This window comes from Artibeus jamaicensis, unplaced genomic scaffold, assembly GCF_021234435.1.
Source record: "Artibeus jamaicensis isolate MK-2021 breed Jamaican fruit bat unplaced genomic scaffold, CSHL_Jam_final contig_558, whole genome shotgun sequence".
NCBI lineage: Eukaryota > Metazoa > Chordata > Mammalia > Chiroptera > Phyllostomidae > Artibeus > Artibeus jamaicensis.
Window position 1 is genome coordinate 6,294,934 of NW_026521886.1, and position 25,850 is coordinate 6,320,783.

General features: G+C 40.4%; 1 protein-coding gene across 1 annotated transcript in view; it reads right to left on the reverse strand.

Moving 5' to 3' along the window:
• CHCHD6 (coiled-coil-helix-coiled-coil-helix domain containing 6) overlaps positions 1–20,936 on the reverse strand; it is a 365,550-nt gene extending 344,614 nt beyond the window's left edge. Inside the window, 3 exon segments of the mRNA XM_053670281.1 lie at positions 20,362–20,435; positions 20,504–20,637; positions 20,785–20,936. Of these exon segments, the coding sequence (XP_053526256.1) occupies positions 20,362–20,435; positions 20,504–20,637; positions 20,785–20,936 (360 nt within the window).
• Between the last annotated feature and the right edge of the window lie 4,914 nt (positions 20,937–25,850).

Genomic DNA, 25,850 nt, shown 5'->3' on the forward strand with positions numbered 1-25,850 from the left:
AGTTTGTGCAAAGTAAAAATCAGTATTAGCTATTATATGAAACTGCAAAGACTATACAAATGCCAAATATAATCCATACCAGGAACATACTAGATATGAAAAATGACATGAACTAGTCAGTAATGGAGAAGTCCACATGGGGTATGTTCCAAGACCCTCATGGGTGCCTGAAACCATAGATAGTATCAAGCTCTGTATATACTGTTTTTTCCTATATGTACAAGCCTACAATGAAATTTAATTTATAAATTAGGCACAATAAAAAATAGAACTATAAAATATGCTGTAATAAAAGTTAGGTGAATGTAGTATCTCCCTCAAATTACCTTATTGTACTGTACGTACAGTGTGTATACACTGGACAAAGGGATCATTTGAACCTCAGGTGAGACGACACAAGATTTCATCACACTACTCAGTGAACAGTTTAAACTTATTAATTTAAACGTAAAACTTATTAATTATTTATTTCTTGAATTTTCCATCTAGTATTTTCGAACCATGGTTGACCACAGGCTGTGGAAATCAAAACTGTGGATAAAGGGGAATATTGTAACAATAGGTAAGAGTCGCCACATATTTTAAACTGGGCACTGTTCTAAATGTTCTACATGCATAATCTGTTCAAAACTAAATTGGGAAGATTGGGTTTTTTAAAAAGATTTTATTTATTTATTTTTAGAGATAGGGAAAGAGAAGAAGAGAAAAATGGAGAGACAGATCAATACAAGAGAGAAGCACCAATCCATTGCCTCTCCTATGTACTCTGACCAGAGACTAAACTCGCAACCCGCTGTGCCCTGACCGGAAATTTAAATGACCTTTGGCTTTGTGGGATAATGCCCCACCAAGTCACACCAGTCAGGGTGGGAAGATTGTTTTTAAAGTGCTCTCCAGCTCTGACCTACTACCCTCAGCATGAAGCAGCATGGGATTTAAGGAAGAAGGGCCTTTCTTTGCCACCACCATGACTCCAGTGACAACATTGAAACCAAGAAAAAACTCTCTCTCCTCCCCTCTCCAGCCCACTGCCAGAGGGCTTCCATGGTCACAGGTCAGCAAGCCACAAACAGCTGAAGTCAGGCCTCAACTGAAGTCACATGGATGCAGAGACCTCATCATTTCTGAAAAGAATGTGTATTTAGCTTCTTTGGGGTGAAGACCTCTGTATATATTGGTTAGGTCCATTTCATCAAGGGTGTTGTTTAATGCCGCAATATCTTTGTTGATATTTTGTTTGGAAGATCTGTCCATTTTTGATAGTGGGGTGTTCAAATCCCCCACTATAATTGTGTTGCTGTCTATATCTTTCTTGAATTCCTCTAAGATTTTCTTTATATATTTTGGTGTTCCTATGTTGGGTGCATATATATTTATGATGTTAATGTATTCTTGGTGGATTCTTCCCTTGAGTATTATGAAGTGACCTTCTGGGTCACTCTTTATGGCTCTTTTTTTGAAGTCTATTTTGTCTGATATGAGAATTGCTACCCCAGCTTTTTTTTTTTTTTTTGTCCATTTGCTTGGAAAATTTGTTTCCAGCCTTTCACTTTTAGTCTGTGATGGTCTTTTGTCCTGAGGTGGGTCTCTTGTAGGCTGAATATGTGTGGGTCATACTTTCTTATCCATGCAGCTATTCTGTGTCTTTTGATTGGAGCATTTAATCCATTTACATTTAAGGTTATTCTTGATAGGTACTTATTCATTGCCAGTTTTGTACCTGTGTTCCTCTCTGTCTGTCTCTTTTCCTTCCTTTCCTTAAAGCAGACCTTTTAGTATTTCTTGTAGAGCTGGCTTGGTGGCAGCAAATTCTTTTAGACTTCTTTTGTCTTGGAAGCTCTTTATTTGGCCTTCTATCTTGATTGAGAGCCTTGCTGGGTAAAGTAGCCTTGGTTGTAGGCCTCTGGTTCTCATTACGTGGAATATTTCTTGCCATTCTCTTCTTGCTCGGAGTGTTTCCATTGAGAAGTCAGTGGATAACCTTATTGGGACTCCCTTGTATGTTATTTCTTTTTTTTTTCCTTGCTGTCTTTAAGATTCTCTCTTTGTCTTGGAATTTTGCCATTTTAGTGATGATGTGTCTTGAAGTGGGCCTCCTTGGGTTCCTCTTGAATGGGACTCTGTGTGATTCCTGGATTTGTGTGACTTTTTCTTTTATCAAATTAGGGAAATTTTCTCTCAATACTCTTTCCAATATGTTTTCTATCCCTTGTTCTTCTTCTTCTACTTCTGGTATTCCTATTATTCGGATATTATTAGGTTTCATATTATTAGGTTTCATATTGTCTTGCATTTCTCTTAATCCCTCTTCATTCCTTCTGAGCCTCTTTTCCCTTTCCTGTTCTTTCTGTGAGATGCTTTCTACTTTGTCCTCCAATTCACTAATCCGATCTTCTGTTTCATCTACCCTATTTTTAATGTTTTCTACTGTGTTTTTTAATTCAGAAATTGTATTCTTCATTTCCTCTTGGCCCTTGCTAATAATTTCCATTTCCTTTTTCATGTTGATATTTCGCTGTGACATCATTGTAGCTCCCCTGTAGTTTCTGGTAGCTGATTGTGAGCTCTTTGAACTTCCTGATAACCAGTGCTTTGAATTCAGTATCTGATAGTTGACTTGCCTCTATTTCATCTAACATTCTTTCTGAGGGTTCCTCCTTTCCTTTCATTTGGGGATTGTTTCTTTGTCTTCCCATTGTTTGTGAGAGTCTTCTTGTTAGCCTCAGCTTCTTAGATTAATCTATTTTGACACCCTGGGTTTATGGTGTGAACTTTTGTGGTGGAATGCCTGTGAATTTCAGTGGTGCAGTCTCTTTTGGTTATCCTGTCGTTCTCTGCTTCCACCTACTCAAATATGCAGCAACTTTTGGCTTCTCTCCTACAACAATGTGCAATTTGCCTCTCTGACTCTACTATTTGGAGGCCTCTTCTATGGGTCCAGCTCTGGTCTTTTCATATTTTCAAGTTGATTGTGACTCGTCTGGTTCCTCCATGACCGATGAGGTTTCTGGTCTCTTATTTTCATATATGCTTGGCAACTGCTGGCTTGCTGGTTTCACCTCCTCCAATTGGACAGGTTTCTCTCTTTTCGTACTAGGAACTGGTATCTGCTCCGTCCTAGTACACCGCCATCTTGAAAGCCTCTCAGAGACCTCACCATTTCTATTTCAGAGAAATAGCCAAACTTTCAGATGCACAGTTCAAAACACTGGTGATCAGGATGCTCACAGAACTGATTGATTTTAGGCACAAATTACAGAAATATATGAAGGCGAAACTAATCGAAATGAATGGAATTGCACAGGACACCAATAGCAATGAAAAGGAAACTGGGACTCAAATCAATGGAGTGGACCAGAAGAAAGCAAATAATGGCCAGAAAAGAGTGAAGAAGCAAGAATTCAAAAAAATGAGGAGAGTCTTAGGAACCTCCAGGATATCTTTAAACGCTCCAACATTCAAATTATAGGGGTACCAGAAGGGGAACAGGAACAGCCACCAGTGGAAAACTTATTTGAACAAATAATAAAGGAGAATTTCCCCAATCTGGCAAAGGAAATAGACTTCTAGGAACTCCAGGAAGCTCAAAGAGTCCCAAAGAAGTTGGACCCAAGAAGAAACACACCAAGGCACATCATAATTACATTAGCCAAGATTAAAATGAAGGAGAGAATTCTAGAAGCAGCAAGAGATAAGGGGACAGTCACCTATAAAGGAGTCCCCATCAGACTGTCAGCAGATTTCTCAAAAGAGACCTTACAGGCAAGAAGGGGCTGGAAAGAGGTATTCCAAGTCATGAAATCCAAAGACCTACAACCAAGATTGCTCTATCCAGCAAAACTTTCATTTAGAATGGAAGGACAGATAAAGCGCTTCTCAGATAAGATCAAATTCAAGGAGTTCATCATCACCAAGCCCTTATTATATGAAATGTTAAAGGGACTTATCTAAGAAAAAGAAGTTAAAAAAAACCTGAACAGTGAAAGAACAACAAACTCACAGTTATTAACAACCACACCTAAAACAAAAGCAAACTGAAAGGACAGGTAGATCAGGAGTGGAAACATAGAAATGAAGATCTCAAGGAGGGTTAGCAACAGGGGAGTGGGAGGAGGAGAAGGGGGGAGAAGGTACAGAAAATAAGCAGCATAGACAGTAGATAGAAAATAGATGGGGGCAAGAATAGTATGGGAAATATAGAATCTAAAGAACTTGAGATACATGGTCATAAACTAAAGGGGGGGTAATGGTGGGGATGGGCGGGTAGGGTGGAGGGGAATGAAGAGGGGAATAGAACAACTGTAACAGCATAATCAATAAAAAATAAATTAAAAAAAAGAAAAAAAACTTAATTCAAAATGGATTATAGACCTAAATTTAAAAACCAAAACCACAAACCTCTTAGAAAAAAGACAAAGGAGAAAGTTTCCACAACTTTAAATTAGGTGAAGATTTATAAGATATGATACCAAAAGCACAATCAATAAAAAACAATTTGATAAATTAAACCATCAAAATTACAAATGTTTGCCCTTGAAAGACACCATTAAGAAAATGAAAAGACAAGCCACATATTGGGAGAAAATATTTGCAAATCATAATATGATAAAGGACTGACATCCAGCATAAAGAATTCCTCTATCTCAATAATAAAAAGACAAACAACCCAATTGAAAGTGTGCAAAAGACTTGAATACACACTTCACCAGAGAGAATACATAGATGGCAAAAAAGCACGTGAAAAGACACTCAACATGATTAGTTATCAGGGACATGCAAACTTAAACCACAATAAGATACCATTTCAGATCCACCAACATAGCTATGATTAAAAAGAAATACACTAACAGGCTTGGCTGAGAATATGAAGAAATTGGAACCCTCATATATTGCTGATGGGAATGATGTCAAGTGGTACAGCCACTTTAGAAAAGGGTTTGAAAGTTTCTTAACAAGTTAAACCTAACAACTCAACAAATTCATAAACAGAATGGCCCGGCAATTCTACTCTAAGGTATCTACCCAAGTGAAGTGAAACATGTGTCTACCAAAAAACATGTACATAATTGTCCACAGCATCAATGTTCACAATAGTCAAGAACTAGAAACAATTTGAATATGCACTGACTGGTAACTGGGTAAACAAAATGCAATAGCCATATCATGAGATACTATTCAGCAATAAAAAGGAACTACTGATACATGCTACATTAATAAATCAACACCAAAAACATTGTGCTAAGTGAAAGAAGCCAGATGCAAAAGATATATGAGTGCATTTACATGAAATGTACAGAAAAGATAAATGTATGGAGACAGAAGGATTAATGGTGACCTGAGGCTGGAAGTGTGATTGGGGAGTGACTGCAAATATGTAACTTTTTAGGTCTTGCAAATGTTCTAAAATCCGATTTTGATTACAGTTGCTCAACTTTGTAAATGTCTTTAAAAATCATTGAAGTAGGTGTGTTTTGTATGTAAAATACAACTCTATAAAGCTGGGGGGTTGAAAGAAAAGGAAAAGAAAGAAAGAAAGGAAGGAAGGAAGAAGGAAGGAAGGAAGGAAGGAAGGAAGGAAGGAAGGAAGGAAGGAAGGAAGGAAGGAAGGAAAGAAAGAAAGAAAGAAAGAAAGAAAGAAAGAAAGAAAGAAAGAAAGAAAGAAAGAAAGAAAGAAAGAAAGAAAGACCATTGCTCTGACTGACCTAACTCAGTAGGTTGAGCATCAGCCTGTAAAGTAAACGTCACTGGTTCAATTCCCCGTCAGGGTCAGGTCCCCAGTTGGGGGTGTACAAGAGACAACCTGTAGATGTTCCCCTCTCTTTCTCCTTATCTTCCCCTCTCTCAAACAATAAATAAAATCTTTTTAAAATAATCACTATCATCAGCCCTAGCTGGTATAGCTCAGTGGATTGAGCGCCAGCCTGCAAAGGGTTGCCAGTTTGATATTCAGTCAGGGCACTTGCCTTAGTTGTGGGCCAGGTCCCTAGAAGGGAGTGCTTGAGGAGGCAACCACACATTGATGTTTCTCTCCCTTTCTTTCTCCCACCCTTCCCCTCTGTCTAAAAACAAACAAAATCTTTTTAAAAAATGGTCACCATCATCAGGTACAATACTCGCAAAGCTCCACTCCTGATTAGAGAGATGCACTGTTGCCTCCAGAGCAACATGTATACAGACCTCTCTGGCATTCAGTGTCCATTATCTGTCTGTCCTCCTCACCTGGCCAACTTTCTCCAACATCCCAGTCCAGGTAGTTGCCATGAACATAAGTTTTGGAGTTGGAACATTTGAAATTCCAGTTCAAACACTAACGCACTGTGACCTTGGGTTACTTTACCTCCTTCAACCTGTTCCCTCACCTCTGAGATGGGGATGATAAAATCTCACAAGGTCACCATGGTGAATATCAGATAGTGTTCTTAAAACATTCAGCAAAGTGTAAATATGTGCACTTCTCCTGGCTGACTCAGGCACATCTTCAGTCATCTCCTCAGAGCAGCATTAGCTGACTATCTCACCTCCAGCAGCTAGCCTCATTACTCTTTGCATCCTTTGTTTTCTTCACAGAACTTGTAATTCTTTTATTCCTTTGCCTTTATTCTTTCTTTCTTTGTCTATCCTCCCTACTGGGCTCAAGTCTCCATGAAGGCAGGGACCTTATGCTTTGTCCCTATTGTCTCTGTAAGCCCAGGCCCTGTACCTGGCAAGTAACACCTTCACAGTACACATTTTGCCAAGGTGATGGATAAATGGCAGCTATGGATACAGTGCTCAGCATGTGGCTTCTCTGGGAACTGTTTGTTGTGTATCTTACTACATCCTCCTTGATCTTCCTCTCACCAGTAGCCCAGACTCACCTCATAGCCAGGATGGTGTAATGAGCCTAGGAACATATCTTAAAGTAGCAAGCTGGGGAAGTACTAGAGAAAATGCAAGAGAGTGGAGTCTGGATGTGTAGGAGCAACAAATTTCAGTTGAATAGCCAAAGATGGCTGCTTACACGAAGCAGATAATAGGCAAAGCAGACATTGACAGGACATTGCTGCCATGTGTGTGCCTTCTTCTCTTATTGGAGGATGAGGTTAAACATCCCAGTTGAAATGAAGTCTTTATGTATTGGGTTGGCTAAAACATTCATTTGGTTTTTAAGTAAAAATAAAAGACAGTTTTCATTTCCACCAACAACTTTATTGAACAACATATTCACCATTCTGTTCCACTACCTTCTGCCATCTTTCAAACAACTTCATAATTCCATCTTCCCCAAATTTTTATCTTTTTGAGCACAGAACTCTTACAGGTGCCTTCTACAGTCTTCTGGGGAATTGAAATATTTCCATTAAAAGAGTCTTGTAAAGACTGAAATAAATGGAAATGCAAAGGTGCAATATTTGGCACACATGACAGATGAATCAGAACTTCCCAGCAAAGATGTAACAGTTTTTGCCTGGACCTCAAAGAAACATGAGGTCTTGCATTACCCTGATAGATTACTATGCATTTTCTGTTGACTAACTGGACACTTTTTGTTGAGTGCTGCTTTCAGTTGATCTAACTGGGAGCAGTTCTTGTTGGAACTGTTTGGTTTTCCAGAAAAAGCTTAAAATAGAGGACTCCCTTCCAACCACACCATATATACAACATCACCTTCTTTGGATGAAGACTGGCCTTTGGTGTGGTTGATATGGTTCATTTCACTTGCACCACTCTCTCCTCCATTCCACATTATTATAAAGTGTCCACTTTTTATCACCTGTCAATTTGTTTTGAATACAATCAGGAAGGTTTTTTTCACTTAATTTATGTAAAAGCCAAACATAACCAAGCTGGTGCAAATTATTTTCAACACTTGATTTGGATATTTTGAGTATATTGGCTATCTCATGCATGGTATAGTGTCGATTGTTCTCAGTAAATATCTTGATTTGATCACTACCAACTTCAACTGGTCTGCTCACCCATGGAACTTCATCCAATGAAAATTCTCCAGCACGAAACTTCACAAGTCACTTTTGATGCATTAAATCAGTCACAGCACCTTCTCCATACACTGCACAAATCTTTTTTTGTGTGTTTCAGTTGCATGTTTACTTTCTTGGAATAAAACATAATATGCTGAAAAATGTTGTATATTTTCTTCCATCTTGGATATCTATATATATTTTTTAATTTTATTTAGTTATTTTTCGAGTACATTTTTTTGTCTATTTCTCCCATCCCAGCCCCCCCTCCGCCCCATGTTCCCCACCTCCCTCCCATTTCCACCCCCCTTAGTTCTCGTCCATGTGTCCTTCCTATTTGTTCCTCCAAATCCCTCCCCTTTTTTTCCCTTAAATTCCCTTCCCTCTCCCCTCTGATCACTGTCCCCTTGTTCTCTATTTCAGTGTCTTTCTTTTTATTCTGCTTGCTTGTTTGTTTTGTTGCTTAGCTTCCTCTTAAAGGTGAGATCATATGGTATTTGTCTTTCAACACCTGGCCTATTTAACTCAGCATAATGCTTTCCAGTTCCATCCATGTTGTTGCAAAGGGTAGTAGCTCCTTCTTTCTCTCTGCTGCATAGAATTGCATTGTGTATATGTACCACAATTTTTTGATCCATTCATTTACTGAAGGGCACCTAGGTTGCTTCCAACTCTTGGCTATTGTAAATTGTGCTGCTATGAACATTCTGGTGCATAGGTTCTTTGAAATTGAAGTTTTAGGATTGTTAGGATATAATCCTAGCAGTGGAATTGCTGGGTCAAAAGGCAGGTCGATTTTTATTTTTCTGAGAAAATTCCATAGTGTTTTCCATAATGGTTGTACCAGTCTGCAACCCCACCAACAGTGAACTAAGGACCCCTTTTCCCCACAACCCCTCCAACATTTGTTGTTTGTTGCTTTGTTTATGATAGCCATCCTGACTGGTGTAAAGTGGTATCTCATTGTGGTTTTAATTTGCATCTCTCTGATAGCTAACGATATTGAGCATCTCTTCATGTGTCTCTGAATGTTCTGTATGTCCTCCTTGGAGAAGTGTCTGTTCAAGTCCTTTTCCCATTTTCTAATTGGGTTGGGTGTCTTCTTAGACTGGAGTCGTGTAAGTTCTTTGTATATTTTGGAGATTAAACCTTTGTCTGAGGTATCATTGGCAAATATGTTTTCCCATACAATTGGTTGTCTTTTTAATTTAATACTGTTTTCTTTAGCCATGCAGAAGCTTTTTATTTTGATGAGATCCCATTTGTTTATTCTTTCCTTTATATTCCTTGCTCTAGGGGACATATCGGTAAAGAAGTTGCTGCATGGAATATCTGAGATTTTCTTGCCAATGTTCTCCTCTAGGACTTTAATGGTGTCACAGCTTATATTTAAGTCGTTTATCCACCTTGAATTTATTTTGGTATATGGTGTAAGTTGGAGCTCAAGTTTCATTTTTTTGCATGTAGCTGTCCAGTTCTCCCAACACCGTTTGTTGAAGAGGCTATCTTTACTCCATTTTATGTTACTGCCCCCTTTGTCAAATATGAATCGACTGTAGAGAGTTGGGTATATTTCTGGGCTCTCTGTTCTGTTCCATTGGTCTATGTGCCTGTTTTTATGCTAGTACCAGGCTGTTTTGATTACAGTGGCCTTGTACTACAGTTTGATATCACGTATTATGATCCCTCCTACTTTGTTCTTCTTTCTCAAAAGTGCAGCTGCAATTCAGGCTCATTTATGGTTCCATATAAATTTTTGAAGTGTTTGTTCTATGTCTGTGAAATATGCCATTGGTACTTTAATAGGTATTGCATTGAATGTGTACATGGCTTTGGGTAGTATGGACATTTTGATGATGTTAATTCTTCCAATCCATGAACACGGTATATGTTTCCATTTGCTTGTGTCTTCCTTGATTTCTTTCTTCAGGGCGGTGTAGTTTTCTCCATACAGGTCTTTAACCTCCTTAGTTAGGTTTATTCCTAGATATTTTTTTTTCTTTTTTTGCTATATCGAATGGGATTTTTTCCTTGATTCCTGCTTCTGCTGATTCATTGTTGGTATACAAAAATGCCTTTGATTTCTGGATATTGACTTTGTAACTCGCTGTTTTGCGAAATTCATTAATTAGTTCAAGCAGTTTTTTGCTAGAGTCTATAGGATTTTCCATGCACACTATCATGTCATCTGCAAATAGTGACAGTTTTGCTTCCTCCTTTCCTATTTGAATGCCTTTTATTTCCTTTTCTTGCTTTATCGCTGTGGCTAAAACTTCCAATACTGTATTGAATAGAAGTGGTGAAAGTGGACATCCTTGTTCCTGATCTTAGTGGAAAAGCTTTTAGTTTTTGCCCATTGAGTATGATGTTGGCTGTAGGTCTCTCATATATGGCCTTTATTATATTGAGGAATACTCCCTCTATTCCCACTTTGCTGAGTGTTTTATCATAAATGGGTGTTGTACCTTATCAAAAGCTTTTTCTGTGTCTATTGATATGATCATGAGGTTTTTGTCTTTGCTTTTGTTTATGTGATGTATTACATTTACTGATTTGCGAATATTGAACCATCCTTGCATCCCTGGGATGAATCCCACTTGGTCATGGTGTATGATCTTTTGGATATATTGTTGGATGCGATTCACCAATATTCTGTTGAGGATTTTAGCATCTATGTTCATCAGCGATATTGGCCTGAAGTTTTCTTTCATTGCTGTGTCTTTGTCTGGTTTTGGAATTAGGATGATGCTGGCTTCATAAAAAGAATTTGGGAGTTTTCCATCCTTCTGGATTTTTTGGAATAGTCTGTGAAGAATAGGGGTTAGCTCCTCCTTAAATACTTCGTAGAATTCTCCTGTGAAACCATCTGGTCCAGGGCTTTTGTGTGACGGGAGTTTTTTGGTTACTGCTTCAATTTCTTTTGCTGTTATTGGTGTGTTTAGATTTTCTGCTTCTTTTTCATTGAGTTTTGGAAGATTGTATTTTTCTAGAAATTTGTCCATTTCCCCGAGGTTTTCAATTTTTTGGGGCATACAGTTCTTCATAGTAATTTCTTACAATCCCTTCTTTTTCTGTATCAGTTGTAATTTCTCCTCTTTCATTTCTGATTGTGTTTATTTGAGTCCTCTGTCTTCTTTTCTTGATGAGCCTACTTAAAGGCTTGTCTATTTTGTTTATTTTCTCAAAGAAACAACTCCTGGTACTTCCGCCAAGATGGAGGCATAGGTGGATGTGCCGTGCCTTCTCACACAACCAAGATTAGAGAAAACTAAATATTAGCAACAGAAAACACAGCCAGAACACGGAAAATTGAACTTTTCGGAAGTCCGTTAACAACAAATTCTTCAGCCTGACGGGTAAGGGGCGAAACGAGTGGCTGGCGGAGCGGGGTTGCACAGGAGGACTTGGCCAGACGGACTCAGGCCCACGGAATCCAGGCGCAGGGTCGGACCTAATGAGAGACCGAGCGAGCAACCAGGCGAGCGACCGCGGGGGAGACAGCGGGGCAGCAGAGCTGCGTGTTGACTGAGGTCACGCATTTGTGCCCGGGTGGACAGGCGAGGGAGTGGGCGGTTGGCAGTGGAGGGCGCCGCCATTTCCCTGCTCTGACCCCACCTCCACATACAGCGTCATAACCCTGCGACTCTGAGTGGCCCGGCCCAGGTGAACCACCTAAGCACTGCTTCTCACAGCTGGGTGCGGACTCCTCCGCACCCAGCTGTGAGAAGCGGCAGAGGGGGTCGCCATTCCCCGCTCTGGCCATGCCCCCACATACAGCATCACAACCCAGCGACCTGGAAATCCAAGGCGCCGCTTCTCACACTTAAAGGGCCGGAACAGACCAAGAATGGTGCAGGAGGATCTCAGAGGCCCAGAGCCAATAGACCTAAGTGATGAAGAAAGTCACAGACGCACAGTTTAAAACATTGGTGATCAGGATCCTCACAGAACTGGTTGATTATACCAACAAATTAGACAAATATATGAAGGCGAAACTAATTGAAATGAATGGAATTGCACAGGAAACCAATAGCAATGAAAAGGAAACTGGGACTCAAATCAATGGAGTGGACCAGAAGAAAGCAAATAATGGCCAAACAGAAAAGAGTCAAGAAGCAAGAATTCAAAGAAATGAGGAGAGTCTTAGGAACCTCCAAGACATCTTTAAATGCTCCAACACCCGAATTATAGGGGTACCAGAAGGGGGAAAGGCACAGCCACCAGTGGAAAACTTATTTGAACAAATAATAAAGGAGAATTTCCCCAATCTGGCAAAGGAAATAGACTTCCAGGAAATCCAGGAAGCTCAGAGAGTCCCAAAGAAGTTGGACCCAAGAAGGAACACACCAAGGCACATCATAATTACATTAGCCAAAATTAAAATGAAGGAGAGAATCCTAGAAGCAGCAAGAGCTAAGGGGACAGTCACCTATAAAGGAGTCCCCATCAGACTGTCAGCAGATTTCTCAAAAGAGACCTTACAGGCAAGAAGGGGCTGGAAAGAGGTATTCCAAGTCATGAAATCCAAAGACCTACAACCAAGATTGCTCTATCCAGCAAAACTTTCATTTAGAATGGAAGGACAGATAAAGTGCTTCTCAGATAAGATCAAATTCAAGGAGTTCATCATCACCAAGCCCTTATTATATGAAATGTTAAAGGGACTTATCTAAGAAAAAGAAGTTAAAGAAACATGAACAGTGAAAGGACAACAAACTCACAGTTATTAACAACCACACCTAAAACGAAAGCAAACTAAAAGGACAGGTAGATCAGGAGTGGAAACATAGAAATGAAGATCTCAAGGAGGGTTAGCAACAGGGGAGTGGGAGGAGGAGAAGGGGGGAGAAGGGACAGAAAATAAGTAGCATAGACAGTAGATAGAAAAGAGATGGGGGGGCAAGAATAGCATGGGAAATATAGAATCTAAAGGACTTGAGACACATGGTCATAAACTAAAGGGGGGTAATGGTGGGGATGAGGGGTAGGGTGGAGGGGAATAAAGGGGGAATAGAACAACTGTAACAGCATAATCAATAAAAAAATAAAATAAAATAAAAAAGGCCACAAAAAAAAAGAACCAACTCCTGGATTCATTGATCCTTAGAATTGTGCTTTTAGTCTCTATGTCATTTAGTTCTGCTATAATCTTGGTTATTTCCTTCCTCCTGCTTGCTCTGGGCTGTCTTTGTTGTTCTTCCTCAAGTTCTTGCAGACATAGGGTTAAGTTGTTTGTTTGAAATGTTTCTATCTTCTTTAGGTAGGCCTGTATTGCTATAAACTTCCCTCTCAATACTGCTTTTGCTGTGTCCCATAAGTTTTGGGTTCTTGTGAGATAATTTTCATTTGTTTCCAGAAACGTTTAGATTTCTTCCCTAATTTAGTTCTTGACCCATTCATTGTTTAATAGCATACCATTCAGTCTCCATGATTTTGGGCACTTTGGGTTTTTTCCTTTGGGGTTGGTTTCCAATTTCAGTCCCTTGTGGTCAGAGAAGAAGCTTGATATTATTTCAATATTCTTGAATTTGTTGAGGCTCATTTTGTGTCCTATCGTGTGGTCTATCTTTGAAAATTTTCCATGTGCATTGGAAAAGAATGTGTATTTAGCTTCTTTGGGATGAAGGGCTCTATATATATCAGTTAAGTCCATTTCTTCTAGGGTGTTGTTTAAGGCAGCAATGTCTTTGTTGATATTTTGTTTGGAAGATCTGTCCATTTTTGATAGTGGGGTGTTAAACTCCTCTAGTATAATTGTGTAGCTGTCAAAATCTTTCTTGAAGTGCTCTAAGATTTTCTTGATATATTTGGGTGTCCCTATGTTTGGTGCATATATACTGATGATGTTAATGTCTTCTTGGTGGATTCTTCCCTTTAATACAATGAAGTGACCTTCTGGGTCTCTCTCTAAGGCCCTTTTTTTTGAAGTCTATTTTGTCTGATATGAGAATTGCTACCCCAGCTTTTTTTTTTCTTGTTTGTTTGCTGGGAAAACTTGTTTCCAGTCTTTCACTTTTAGTCTGTGATGGTCTTTTGTCCTGAGGTGGGTCTCTTGTAGGCAGCATATGTGAGGGTCATGCTTTCTTATCCATTTAGCTATTCTGTGTCTTTTGATTGGAGCATTTAATCCATTTACATTTAAGGTTATTATTGATAGGTACTTATTCATTGCCAGTTTTGTACCTGTGTTCCTCTCTGTCTCCCTCTTTTTCTTCCTTTCCTTAAAGCAGTCCTTTTAGTATTTCTTCTTGTAGAGCTGGTGTGGTGGAGGTGTATTCTTTTAGGCTTCTTTTGTCTTGAAAGCTCTTTATTTGGCCTTCTATCTTGATTTAGAGCCTTGCTGGGTAAAGTAGCCTTGGTTGTAGGCCTCTGTTTCTCATTACTTGGAATATTTCTTGCCATTCTCTTCTTGCTTGGAGTGTTTCCATTGAGAAGTAAATAGCTAACCCTATTAGGGCTCCCTTGTATGTTACTTCTTTTTTCTCCCTTGCTGCCTTTAAGATTCTCTCTTTGTCTTGGAATTTTGCCATTTTGATGATGATGTGTCTTGAAGTGGGCCTCCTTCGGTTCCTCTTGATTGGGACTCTGTGTGATTCCTGGACTTCTGTGACTTTTTCTTTTATCAAATTAGGGAAATTTTCTCTCATTACTCTTTCCAATATGTTTTCTATCCCTTTGTTCTTCTTCTTCTCTTTCTGGTATTCCTATTATTCAGATATTATTACGTGTCATATTGTATTGCATTTCTCTTAATCCCTCTTCATTCTTTCTGATCCTCTTTTCATTTTCTTGCTCTTTCTGTGAGATGCTTCCTATTTTGTCCTCCAACCTGCTAATCCAATTCACCGCCTCCTCTATCCTACTTTTGAAACTTTCTACTGTGTTCTTCAGTTGAGAAATTGTATTCTTCATTTCCTCTCGTCCCTTGCTGATATCTTCTATTTCCTTTTTCATGTTGATGTAATTTGCAGAGAGAGCATTGTAGTTCCCCTGTAGTTTCTGATAGCTCATTGTGAGCTCTTTGAACTTCGTAATAACCAGTGCTTTGAATTCACTATCTGATAGTTGATCAGCCTCTATTTCATCTAACATTCTTTCTGAAGTTTCTGCTTTTTTTCATTTGGGGTTTGTTTCTTTGTCTTCCCATTTTTTGAGACTCTTCTTGTTAGTCTCTGCTTCTAAAATTGATCTGTTTTGACTCCCTGGGTTGTGAACTTCTGTGGTATGATACCTGTGAAGTTCAGTTGTGCAGACTCCTTCAGGTATCTTGATGTTCTCCGTCTCCACCTACTCTCACGCTGGTCCTCATGCTGTTCCCCATGCTGGTTGCTTAGCAGTGCTCAGTGTCCCGGCTCCTGTAGCCGACTCCTTCAGGGCCCAGGCCCATTGCTATGGCAGTGGCAGAGGGGCTGGGAATGTCCTGGCTCCTGTAACTGACTCCCCAGCAACCAGTCCCATTGCTATGGCAGCCACACAGCAGCCGAAAATGTCCCGGTTCCCGTAGGTGACTCCTCCGGTGCCCAGGTCTGTCACAAGTACTTGGAGTGTCCGGCTCCCATAGCTGACTGTCCAGCACCCAGGCCCGTCTCTATGGTGGTGGCACAGGGGCCTCCAGTGTCCGGCTCCTGTAGCTGACTCCCTGGTATCCAGGCCCATCTCTATGGTGGTGGTACAGGGGCCTCCAGTGTCCAGCTCCCATACCTGACTCCCCGGCTCCCAGGCCTGTTGCTATGGCGGTGGCATAGGGGCCGAGTGTGTTCCAGCTCCCATAGCTAACTCTGCTGCTATCTGCTGTTTCAGCGTTGGTCACAATCTCTGGTCTTTTAATTTCATAAGTGCTGGGTAACCGATGGTTTATTTTGCTGTTTCTCTATAGATCTGCCAGGACTTTCACCCACGAGTACAGGAGCTAGAATCCTCTCCGTCCTACTCCGTCGCCATCTTCCCAGCATACCCATCTTGGATATTTAAATGGTTACATAAAAATTTACCAATCTTGATAAGTTTTTTAAATGCACACTGATATGACAGCTGTCACAGCACAATCTAACAAAATTGTTTTGAATGAAATTAAAAACAACGAAGTGCCACTCAATCCATTTTATGGGAAAAAAAATTAATGAACTTTTTGGCCACATGCTTGCTTTGAAAAATAGAGTTGATTGCAGCATTTTGTATTAATTAAATTTCTTTTACCTTCTAAAGAAATAGGGCTTGAACTCAGTATGTAAATTTATGTGAATAAGTATACAAACTAGCAAGGCCCTAGCATTTAATTTTAAGGGAACTAGAGCACTTTATAGAACCACGCCTTGGGGATTAAACACAAGTGGTCTTTATAAATATTTTACTTTCTCTGAAGAAGCTGGGGCAGATATTTTTCTTTGGCATCTACTTCTATTAAATTATCTTCTTAGCTACCTTGCAAACACCATCATCGAGCTCCTGTGCCCAGCCATGACCAACCCCACTATTTTCTTTAACATTGCTGTCAAAGGTGAACCATTGGGCTGCCATCTCCTTGGAGCTGTTTGTAGACAAAGTTCCAAAGACAGCAGAAAACTTTCATGCTCTGGGCACTGGAGAGAAAGGATTTGGTTTTTAAGATTCCTGGTTTCCCACTATTATTCTGGGATTTATGTGCCAGGGTGGTGACTTCACATGCCATAAAGGCACAGGTAGCAAGTTCATTTATGCAAAGAAATTTGATAAGGATTTCATCCCCATAGCATACAGGTCCTGGCATCTTGTCCATGGCAAATGCTGAACCTAAAATAAATGGTTCCCAGTTTTTCATCTGCATTGCCAAGACTGAGTGGTTATGGCAAGCATGTGGTCTTCAGCTAGGTGAAAGACACATGGATGTTGTGGCAGCTATAAAGCGCTTTGGGTCCAGGAATGGCAAAACCAGCAAGATCACCACTGCTGACTGTAGACAACTCTAATAAATTTGACTTGTGTTTTATCTTAACCACCAGACCATTCCCTCTGTAGCTAAAGACAGCACTCCTTCACTCCCATTTTCTTGGAATGTTCTACAATCTTCATGCTCTGACCACAGTTCATTAGGTTCCATATTTTCCTTACTCCTTCCAAATCTAGCTGGATTACAGAGTTCAGTTTATGATTATAAAATAAAAACTAAATTAAAAAATTAACTTCTTATTTTGTTAATCCAGTGATTTTTTTTCTGCTGGTTTTTACTCGCCTGCCTAAAGACACACGGAATCCTCAACCCTCAAGTAATTTTGCAAACAAAAAAGTCACTAAACCAAAACACTTCATTGCCATCACCACCTTTTCTCTAATCTCCAAGGAAGGAAGGGACAAAGGGAAGAAAGGACTCTCATAGCATGGGGCTCTATATCCCATAGTGTACTTCAGGGCAAGTTGTTTATTCTGTCTAAAGAGTTTGCCAAGCAGTCAACCAGTCACCAAAGCTCCCTCTCACTTTAGTTCCCTCTGGCAGAACTAAGTGAGACACTAGCGCCCTGTCAGGACAGGTGGAACCTTTGTCACAGAATTTTCTTGCTGTCTTGTATGTAAGTGGTGGGGAGGAAGCTGGAGTCATGAGAAAAGACTACTTTTTCCAATTAAAGGTCTGGATTAAAGTCCCAGAAGTTACCCAGGTAACATCTCAGGCAAATTCCTTAATCTTTCTATGCCTGATTCTCCATCTTTAAAAAGAATTTACATTTTGCAGAATTGTTAAGAAAACTAGAAATAAAATGTATTTGATATAATATCCAAAACATATGATGTTCCTCTGGCAACTTAAAGGAAATCACTTCCCAAGGGACTCCCACTGACCTACTTCCCAACATTCCCAAAAGCAGGACACCAGGTAGTACGGTAGTAGAGCACACAAACAGAAGCAAGGGTATCTAACTTTCAATTTAGGCTCTTGCCTCTCAACCTTCAAACACCAGCCATCTTCTCCTCATTTTGTCATTGCAACCAGTCAGGTCAAGATTAGATAACACCCAGCAGGCAGCAAATACACTAAGTACTATGGCACACAGAGTCAGAGGCCCCCACCCACTCTGTTAAAAAGCACTCTGTACTTTCTCTAAACACTTTAACACACATCTTCATCTTATCATAGGCAGCACTTAGGGTTATCACACCCTCCCCTCTATTTCTTTTAAAATATGGTGACTGAGACTCAAAACATAAGTTGTTCACCCAAGGTCACAACAGCTAATGGGGATCTTTCCAGAAGCTGGGCCTCCTGATGTCATGAGCCACTTGCCTAATTAATTAATTCACCTACATCCACTTCTGTGCACTCCATTTAAACTCAGCCTCTGTTTCAATGGATTCAGTCACTTAATTACTCAACATTCACAAAGCACCACTATCTGCCAAATACAGATATAGGAGGTAGTATAGCATTCAATGAACAGGCCTGAGTTGCCTACTTCAGTCTCAGTTCTACACATGTCACCTAGGTGACTCTGGATAAAGTTACTTCATCTCTCAGTGACTTGGTTGTCTTCAGCCTATAAAATAAGCAAATAGAATCCTACATCTCTCACCAAACTGCTGAAAATTAAGTGAGAGGATAACTATAAAGGGTATCCTATGCCCCCACCAAGCATTCAAATATGAGCTGCTTTTATTATTCTAGGTTCTGAGAGTAGAGTCTCAAATCAGACAAGGGCCTTAGCCTCAAGGACCTTACACTGTACTGGGAAACACAATAAACAAGTAAATTATTAATAGAAATTGGAAATGCTGATGAGCACTAGGAAAAAAATAGATGTGTGACAGTGTAGGTGGGAAGGTACTTTAAGTGGTCAGGGAAGGATACTCAGATATTATATTTTAACTATAACAAGAATGATAAGAGCCGGATATAAGAAAAACTGGAGGGGGGGCGTTGCAAGGGGAGATCTCGGATAAGGCCTGGAATGGAAGTGTTAATCAGAACTGTGATGCAGCCAGCAGACTTCATTAGAAAGCAAGCACTGAAACAGATTAAAGCCAAGGGTCTGAAAGAGAGACTAGTCCACCTCACCTTGGCAACAGACAATGTTGATTTGGGAGAAATAAAAGAATATGGTACAATGGTAAGGTAATTAGTGACACAGTATTGGGAAGCTACCAGAAGAGTCTTGCATTTGCATACATCCCTGTAGAGCTAAGTAAAGTAATACAAGTGGAAGTTGAAGTATTAGGCAAACATTACCCAGCAAACATCATGTAAGAACCCTTAGCACTGGCAGATCCCCAGAAACCAGTTTCAGAAAAAAGATAGAAAGGACAAAATCTGAAAAAGACCTTCAGCAGTCAACTGAATTATGGTTGTTATATGACTGTACTAAGAATTATAATTGCTTTGTAGGGAAATAGGGAAAAGCAAGGATTCATTTCAAAATCATCAAAATCTAGATTTAACATCTTAAAACTTCCCATTTTCTCAGCAAGACAATAATGGATGTGTTTACATTGTTTCAAATGAAGGAATTAGAAATGAATGTTTTTATCATTCTATATTGTTATGAAATTCAATCAGGAAAACATTTAGGCATTTGCTAATATACAATCATTACAGCAGAATTCGAGAATGTTATATAATTTTAGGAATTTATTAGCTAAAAACAAATAACTAAATTATGCAAAAAAATTTTCTGTTAAAGCTGGGGAAGAGAAAACAGCAAATGCAGAGGTCCTGTGCTTGGAGCAAGCTGGTATCTTGCTGGGACAAGGAGGTCCTGAGGCTAGTGAATAGATGCGGGGTGGGAGGGATGGGAACTAGCATGAGATGCCGTCAGAGATGTCAGCAGCAAAGTTTTGTAAAACAAGGTAAGGAGGGATCATTCCTTTTCATTTTCATTGCGCTAGGCACTTATTAAAAGTGTTGGTTAGAGCTTTAACCAAGGGGAAGTGTACACAATTTGAATCATAACTTTTACAGTGCCCAACTGGCTGCAGTGTTGTGAAGCCAAGAACCCCTAATTAAGAGGCTGTTGCAATTGTACAGTATTGGAAGCTTCTCATGTATACATAAAACACGCACGCACTTGGTGTGTGGTGGAACAAATTCAGGTCTGTAACAATTACGTCAACTGGAGCTGGAACCTGGCCTCATCACCTCTCTCGCTCTCCACTCTTTCTACCCTGAGGCGACCATAGTGCTGAAGCCTGAAGTGGCCACTCGTTGCACTGGGGTCCCCAGGCATCTCCCGAGCCACATCTACCTCATTTACTGGGCAGCGGAAGAGATCTCTCCACCAGGGAGTAGGCAGTATTCCAAGAACCAGGCGCACCCACTCGTTATTTGCACGCACCTCCCCAAAAGGCCGCCCCAGCTTTTGCACCCTCCGCACCCTCCACCCTCCGTGCCCACAGTGTCCCAGCCACTTTCGCAAGTCGCACCCGCCGGCAGCCAGCTCACCCGGATGCCCTGCAGCACCCGGACCCGCTCCTCCTCGTCCATACCGAAGGACACCCTGCGACCCTCACTGCTTTCTGTGTCTCGCCATCCCCCCCCCCCCCCCCCAGCAGGAGACTACTCAGCCCAGAGTTCACAGGCCAACCTTCCCAGGTGGAAGTTCTTAGCACAAACCAATAGAACCACGTTTTATTGGACGCCTCCAGAGGCTCATCCAATAATGTGACGACAGATCGCGGGGCACTGTCGGAATTGTAGTCCCCGCCAGCCCGGCCTGCCCTGTAACCCGGGAGCGCGGGGTGGCAAAGTGTGGGAGTCTCCTAAGTCCGTTGAAAGACCTGCTGCTGGTCTCCAGTCACGGAGGGCCTCCAATGACAGGGTAAGAAGCAGGGAATCAATGGGCAATCCTTACTTTGGAAAGCTCACCCTTGAAGCAGAGCTGAGGGTGATGTTCTGAAGCCAGGAGACCTTCGTGGGGGCTGAGCCAAGCATGTGATGGTGAATTTATGCACAGTTCTCTGCTTTATTCCTTCAACAAACTGATACTGAACACTGAATAAGCATTGACCTAGCCGCATGGAATATCACTAACAAAAGGTGTCCTGCCGTCCTGTTGTTGAGATATAATGGAGTAAACAAATGAAGAGACAAACAGGCAGGTAAATAAGTTTGCTAATCACTGTGATAAATGTCGTGAAAGAAATTAATAGGAGGCCTCCCTCAATTTGAGAGCCCAGAGCAACCTCCCTAAGGAAAAAACATTTGAATTGAGATCTAAGGTCTAGTAGGAGTTAGCCAAGAGAAGATAGGCAAAGAAATTTGCTGGGGACCAATCAGTGCAAAGGCCCTGAGTCAGGAACAGCCTTGCCACATTCAAGAAAGAAAGAGGGTCTAGCTACATGAATAGAAAGTGTGGAAAATGAAGGGCAAGCAGAGGAGAGCACGAGACAAGGAGATTAGACCATGTAGGGCTCTATAGTCCAAAGTCAGACTTTTATTCTTAGGAGGGCAGTAATGATCCTAAAAATTTAGGAGACATTATCCAAGGACTCAATACATGGTATTATCCAATACCATGTATTGAGTACAGCATGTGTGCTTATCACACAGAATCATATGTGTAATGGATAAATGCAAATGATTGCCATTCACATCCACAGCAACCATGTATGAAACACCCCTACTCTTGTTCCTCTGAATTGCTGAATGGCTTTGATTTGCCACAGTGGGCCTGGAGTTGAGTTTGGAATCCGTAACTGAGGAACACTGCATTGCTACATGAAATAGCAAGAATAACTTGGAATTCCTTTTGGCAATATGGAAAGGAAAGAGTTGGGAGGAGAGAGTAAAGGAGAAAGACCAGTGAATGCACCCTGAGATGAAAACACCTTGAATGAATAAGCCAGTGAACATTCCAGGTGTGGGGTAGCCAGACGATTTTTATGAACAAGGACATATTCTAGTTTTATTCAAATACTTTGATTTGCAAATATCCCTCCATCCCTTTTGTCCTTCATTTCTTCCCTATAAGCAGAGTCTGAGTAGGGGATTCTGGGGCAAGCAGTGTATGGGAGGAGTGCCTCAGGAGAAATGAAGTGAGGGAATGGGATAAGCTAAGTAAAGAGGGGGTCAAAGCTGCTGCCTGGCTTCAACTTGATCCCACAGGGTGCTCTAGAGCACAAGTTATGGCCAGAAACACTCTTACTTTGAGGCAACGGGACAAGCATTATCTCCCCCCACATCAGTCATTGGTAGCCCAGGACAATTCCCCAGTGAAGGGGGAATCTGTGAGTTGGCAACACCCATAGTAGCTAGGGGATGGCCTCACCAGGCAGTAAAAAATCTGAGTGGGGTACTTTTGGCATTCCCTATATGCTCACCATATTTTTCAAGGCTTCCTGAACACCCAGACATCTTGACTGTGAAAGAGGTGTTGTAAAACTTGAAGAAAGAGATTCCACTTCTGGCCTGGATAACAAAATAATTAACACACAACTAATTCAGCAAAACAAGAGTCACACCCACAGATGAAAATGGGACTGTATATGGCCTCCTCCCTCCCACCATCATCCGCAAAATACTGGGGGAGAACTGGAATTTCACAAGACTTAGAGAGGGGCTTACACTGACAGCCACATATCTAAACCTCATGACTACTCAACAAGTTCTGTGTCCCTATTTCACAGACAACAAAACTTAACTGCAAACAAGTGAAGATAATGCAACATAAATGCAAAGTAGGATGAGAAATTTATTTTCTAATGTATTTTTATTGATTATGCTGTTACAGTTTTCCCAATTTCCCCCTTTATTGCCCCTCCACCCTGCTTCCCCCAACCCTCCAGTATTCTGCCCCCTTTAGTTCATGTCCATGGGTTGTACATGTAAGTTCTTTGAGTTCTCTGTTTTCTATATCATTTTATCTCTCCCCTTGTATTTTATGCCTACTAATTATTCTTCCCTGTACCATTTCCCCCATTCCTCTCTTCCCCCTCCCCACTGAAAACCTTCCATGTGATATCCATTTCTCTGATTCTGTTCCTGTTCTAGTTGCTTGCTTAGTTTTTGTTTTCATTGTTTTTCTTCTTTTTAGGTTCATTTGTTGATAGTTGTGAGTTAGTTGTCATTTTACTGTTCATATTTTTATCTTCTTTTTCTTAGACAAGTCCCTTTAACATTTTTTATAATAAGGGTTTGGTGATGATGAACTCCTTTAACTTGATCTTACCTAGAAAGCACTTTATCTGCCCTTCTGTTCTAAATGAAAGCATTGCTGGATAGAGTATTCTTGGATGTAGGTCCTTGCCTTTCATGACTTCAAATACTTCTTTCCAGCCCCTTGTTGCCTGTAAGGTTTCTTTTGAGAAATCAGGTGATAGGCTAATGATAACTCATTTGTAGGTAACTCTCTCCTTTTCTCTTGCTACTTTTAAGGTTCTCTCTTTATCTTTAATCTTGGATAGGTTAATGATGGTGTGCCTTGATATGTTCCTCTTTGGGTCAAGCTTCTTTGGGACTCTCTGAGCTTCCTGGACTTCCTGGAATTCTATTTCCTTCACCAGATCAGGAAAGTTTTCCTTCATTAATTGTTCAAATAAGTTTTCAGTTTCTTGGTTTTCCTCTTCACCTTTTGGCACCCCTATAATTCAGATATTGGAACATGTCAGGTTGTCCCAGAGGTTTGTAAGACTCTCTTCCCTTTTTTGAATTCTTGTTTCTTCATTCTGTTCCAGTTGGATGTTTATTTTTTCCTTTTGTTCCAAATTGTTTCTTTGAGTCCTGGTTTCCTTCCTGTCACTGTTGGCTCCCTGAATATTTTGCTTTATTTTATTTTGGGTATCTTTCATTTGTTTTTTCATTTTTTGACTAAGCTTAATCAGATCTGTGAGCATTTTGATTACCAGGGCTTTAAATTCTCCATCAGATAGGTTGGCTATCTCCTCATTGCTTAGCTCTTTCTGAAGTTTTGCTGTGTTCTTTCATTTGGGCCATATTTCTTTGTCTTGGCACACCTATTAAGTTGTAAGGGGTGGGGCAACTCTCCTTGCTGTGCTTTGGCACTGCCTGTGGGGGAGGCACCAGAGAGAGAACAACACAGCTCCCTTGCTCAGCTTTAGCCCACTTTTCAACGATCTCATGTGAGACTGTGAGTTTCTCCCACTGTGACAACCACTGTATTCCACAGTCAACTCTGAGTCTCAGTTTTGCCTTCAGCCAGCCCTGCCCTAGAGGTCTGCAGTCTCAGATTCTTACCAGTCTGGTTGTTCTGGTTGGCCTTTTCTTTAATTTCTTGGTTGTTGGAGTTCCATGCAGTTTGACTTTCTGGCATTTCTAGTTGTTTACTGATTTTAGATGGGTTGTTATCTTTCTTTTGGTTGTGTAAGGAAGCAAAGGGTTTCTACCTATGCCTCCATCTTGGCCAGAACTTGGATGGGAAATTTAAACAAAGGCCATGGCATAAGGAAGAATAGGAAGGGAGATTCTGTTTTGTTTTTAAAAACATCTTCTCTGTACCAGGCTCTATGACACTGGCAAATGTACCTTCCATGCATTTAATCCATGACCAATCCATTTAGCTCTGGAAATTATCCTGAGAAAGTTATTACCCCATTCTAAATCCCAGGAAATGGAGGCTTTGGAGAGATAAGGTATGACAGGCCCACTAGTTGCAGGCCAATAACCATATGCTCCTTCCTTAAAACAGAACCCCAATTTCCTTTGTTGAAACAATGTGTCTGGTTAGAAAATTTGCCTCTTAGGCTCCTGTTGGTCAAACTTGATCAATTTGAGTATTATGACATATTGACAATGTGAGTTTATAACATTTAATTTTTTAATCCCTACAGCCCATATGGAGAAGGAGAGAAGGAAAGAATAGAAAAGGGGGAAACTCTTTACAAAAGAATACCAGCAAATCAATGTGAGATTTTAAAATTGCCATGTTGCCCTGACCAGTATGGCTCAGTTGATTGAGTGTTGTCTCACAAAGCAAAAGGTCTCCAGTTTGATTCCCAGTTAGGGGCATATGCCTGGGTTGCAGGTTCCACATACAAGAGGCAACCAATTAGTATTACTCACATCACTGTTTCTCCCCTCTCTTTCTCTCTTCCTCCCCCCCTCTCTAAAAATAAATAAATACAATATTTTTTTAATTGCTATTATACAACCCTCACCGAATTAACTGAACCAGGGAAAAATTATCAATAGTAGTAAAGCCATTGTGTCAAATGTAGTTGGGGAACACAATATTCACCCAATCTTCAAGTTTCACCACAGATTACCTAGTAAAAACAAAGGGAAAACTATATTGCAGTGAGAGACTTGGAAGTCACTGCCTTAACCAAATGGCCAAATTTAACATCACAAAGAGTAGGAAAAACCTGACATGATGTCCCTCCTGATATGATACAATTAGGAACACACACACATCTCCTGTGGAGTATTGTAAAAAATGTGAGACCTAAATGTAATCATGAGAAAACAAACAGACAAATTCAGAATGTAAGACATCTTGCCAAACAACTTTCCTGTGCCCTTCCAGAGATTAATGTCATGAATAACAAAACAAAACAAAACAAAAAGGTGGTTTAAAAAGGGTAAAAGAAGCATAGCAATGAAATGCAACAGCAGGATCTTTGATTAGATCCTGGATTAAAATGGCAACAGCAGCAATAACAACAAAGGCATAAAAAGGTACTTTGCACAGTTGGGAGAATTTTACATATAGAACAGTATCCTAGATGTTATTAAGTAAATGTTAATTTTCTTGTACTTGGGAGATGTATGCTGACATATTGGGCATAGAGTGTCATAGGGTCTGCAACTTGCACTCAAATGGTGCAGAAAATGTCAACAATTGATGGACCTAGGTGAAATACACATATATTGGAGTTAATTATATTATTACTTCACTATTTCCATAGGTTTGAAATTTTTCAAAATGATAAATAGGAGAGAAAAAGTTCTGCACCTAGGGAAAGAAATACTGCCAT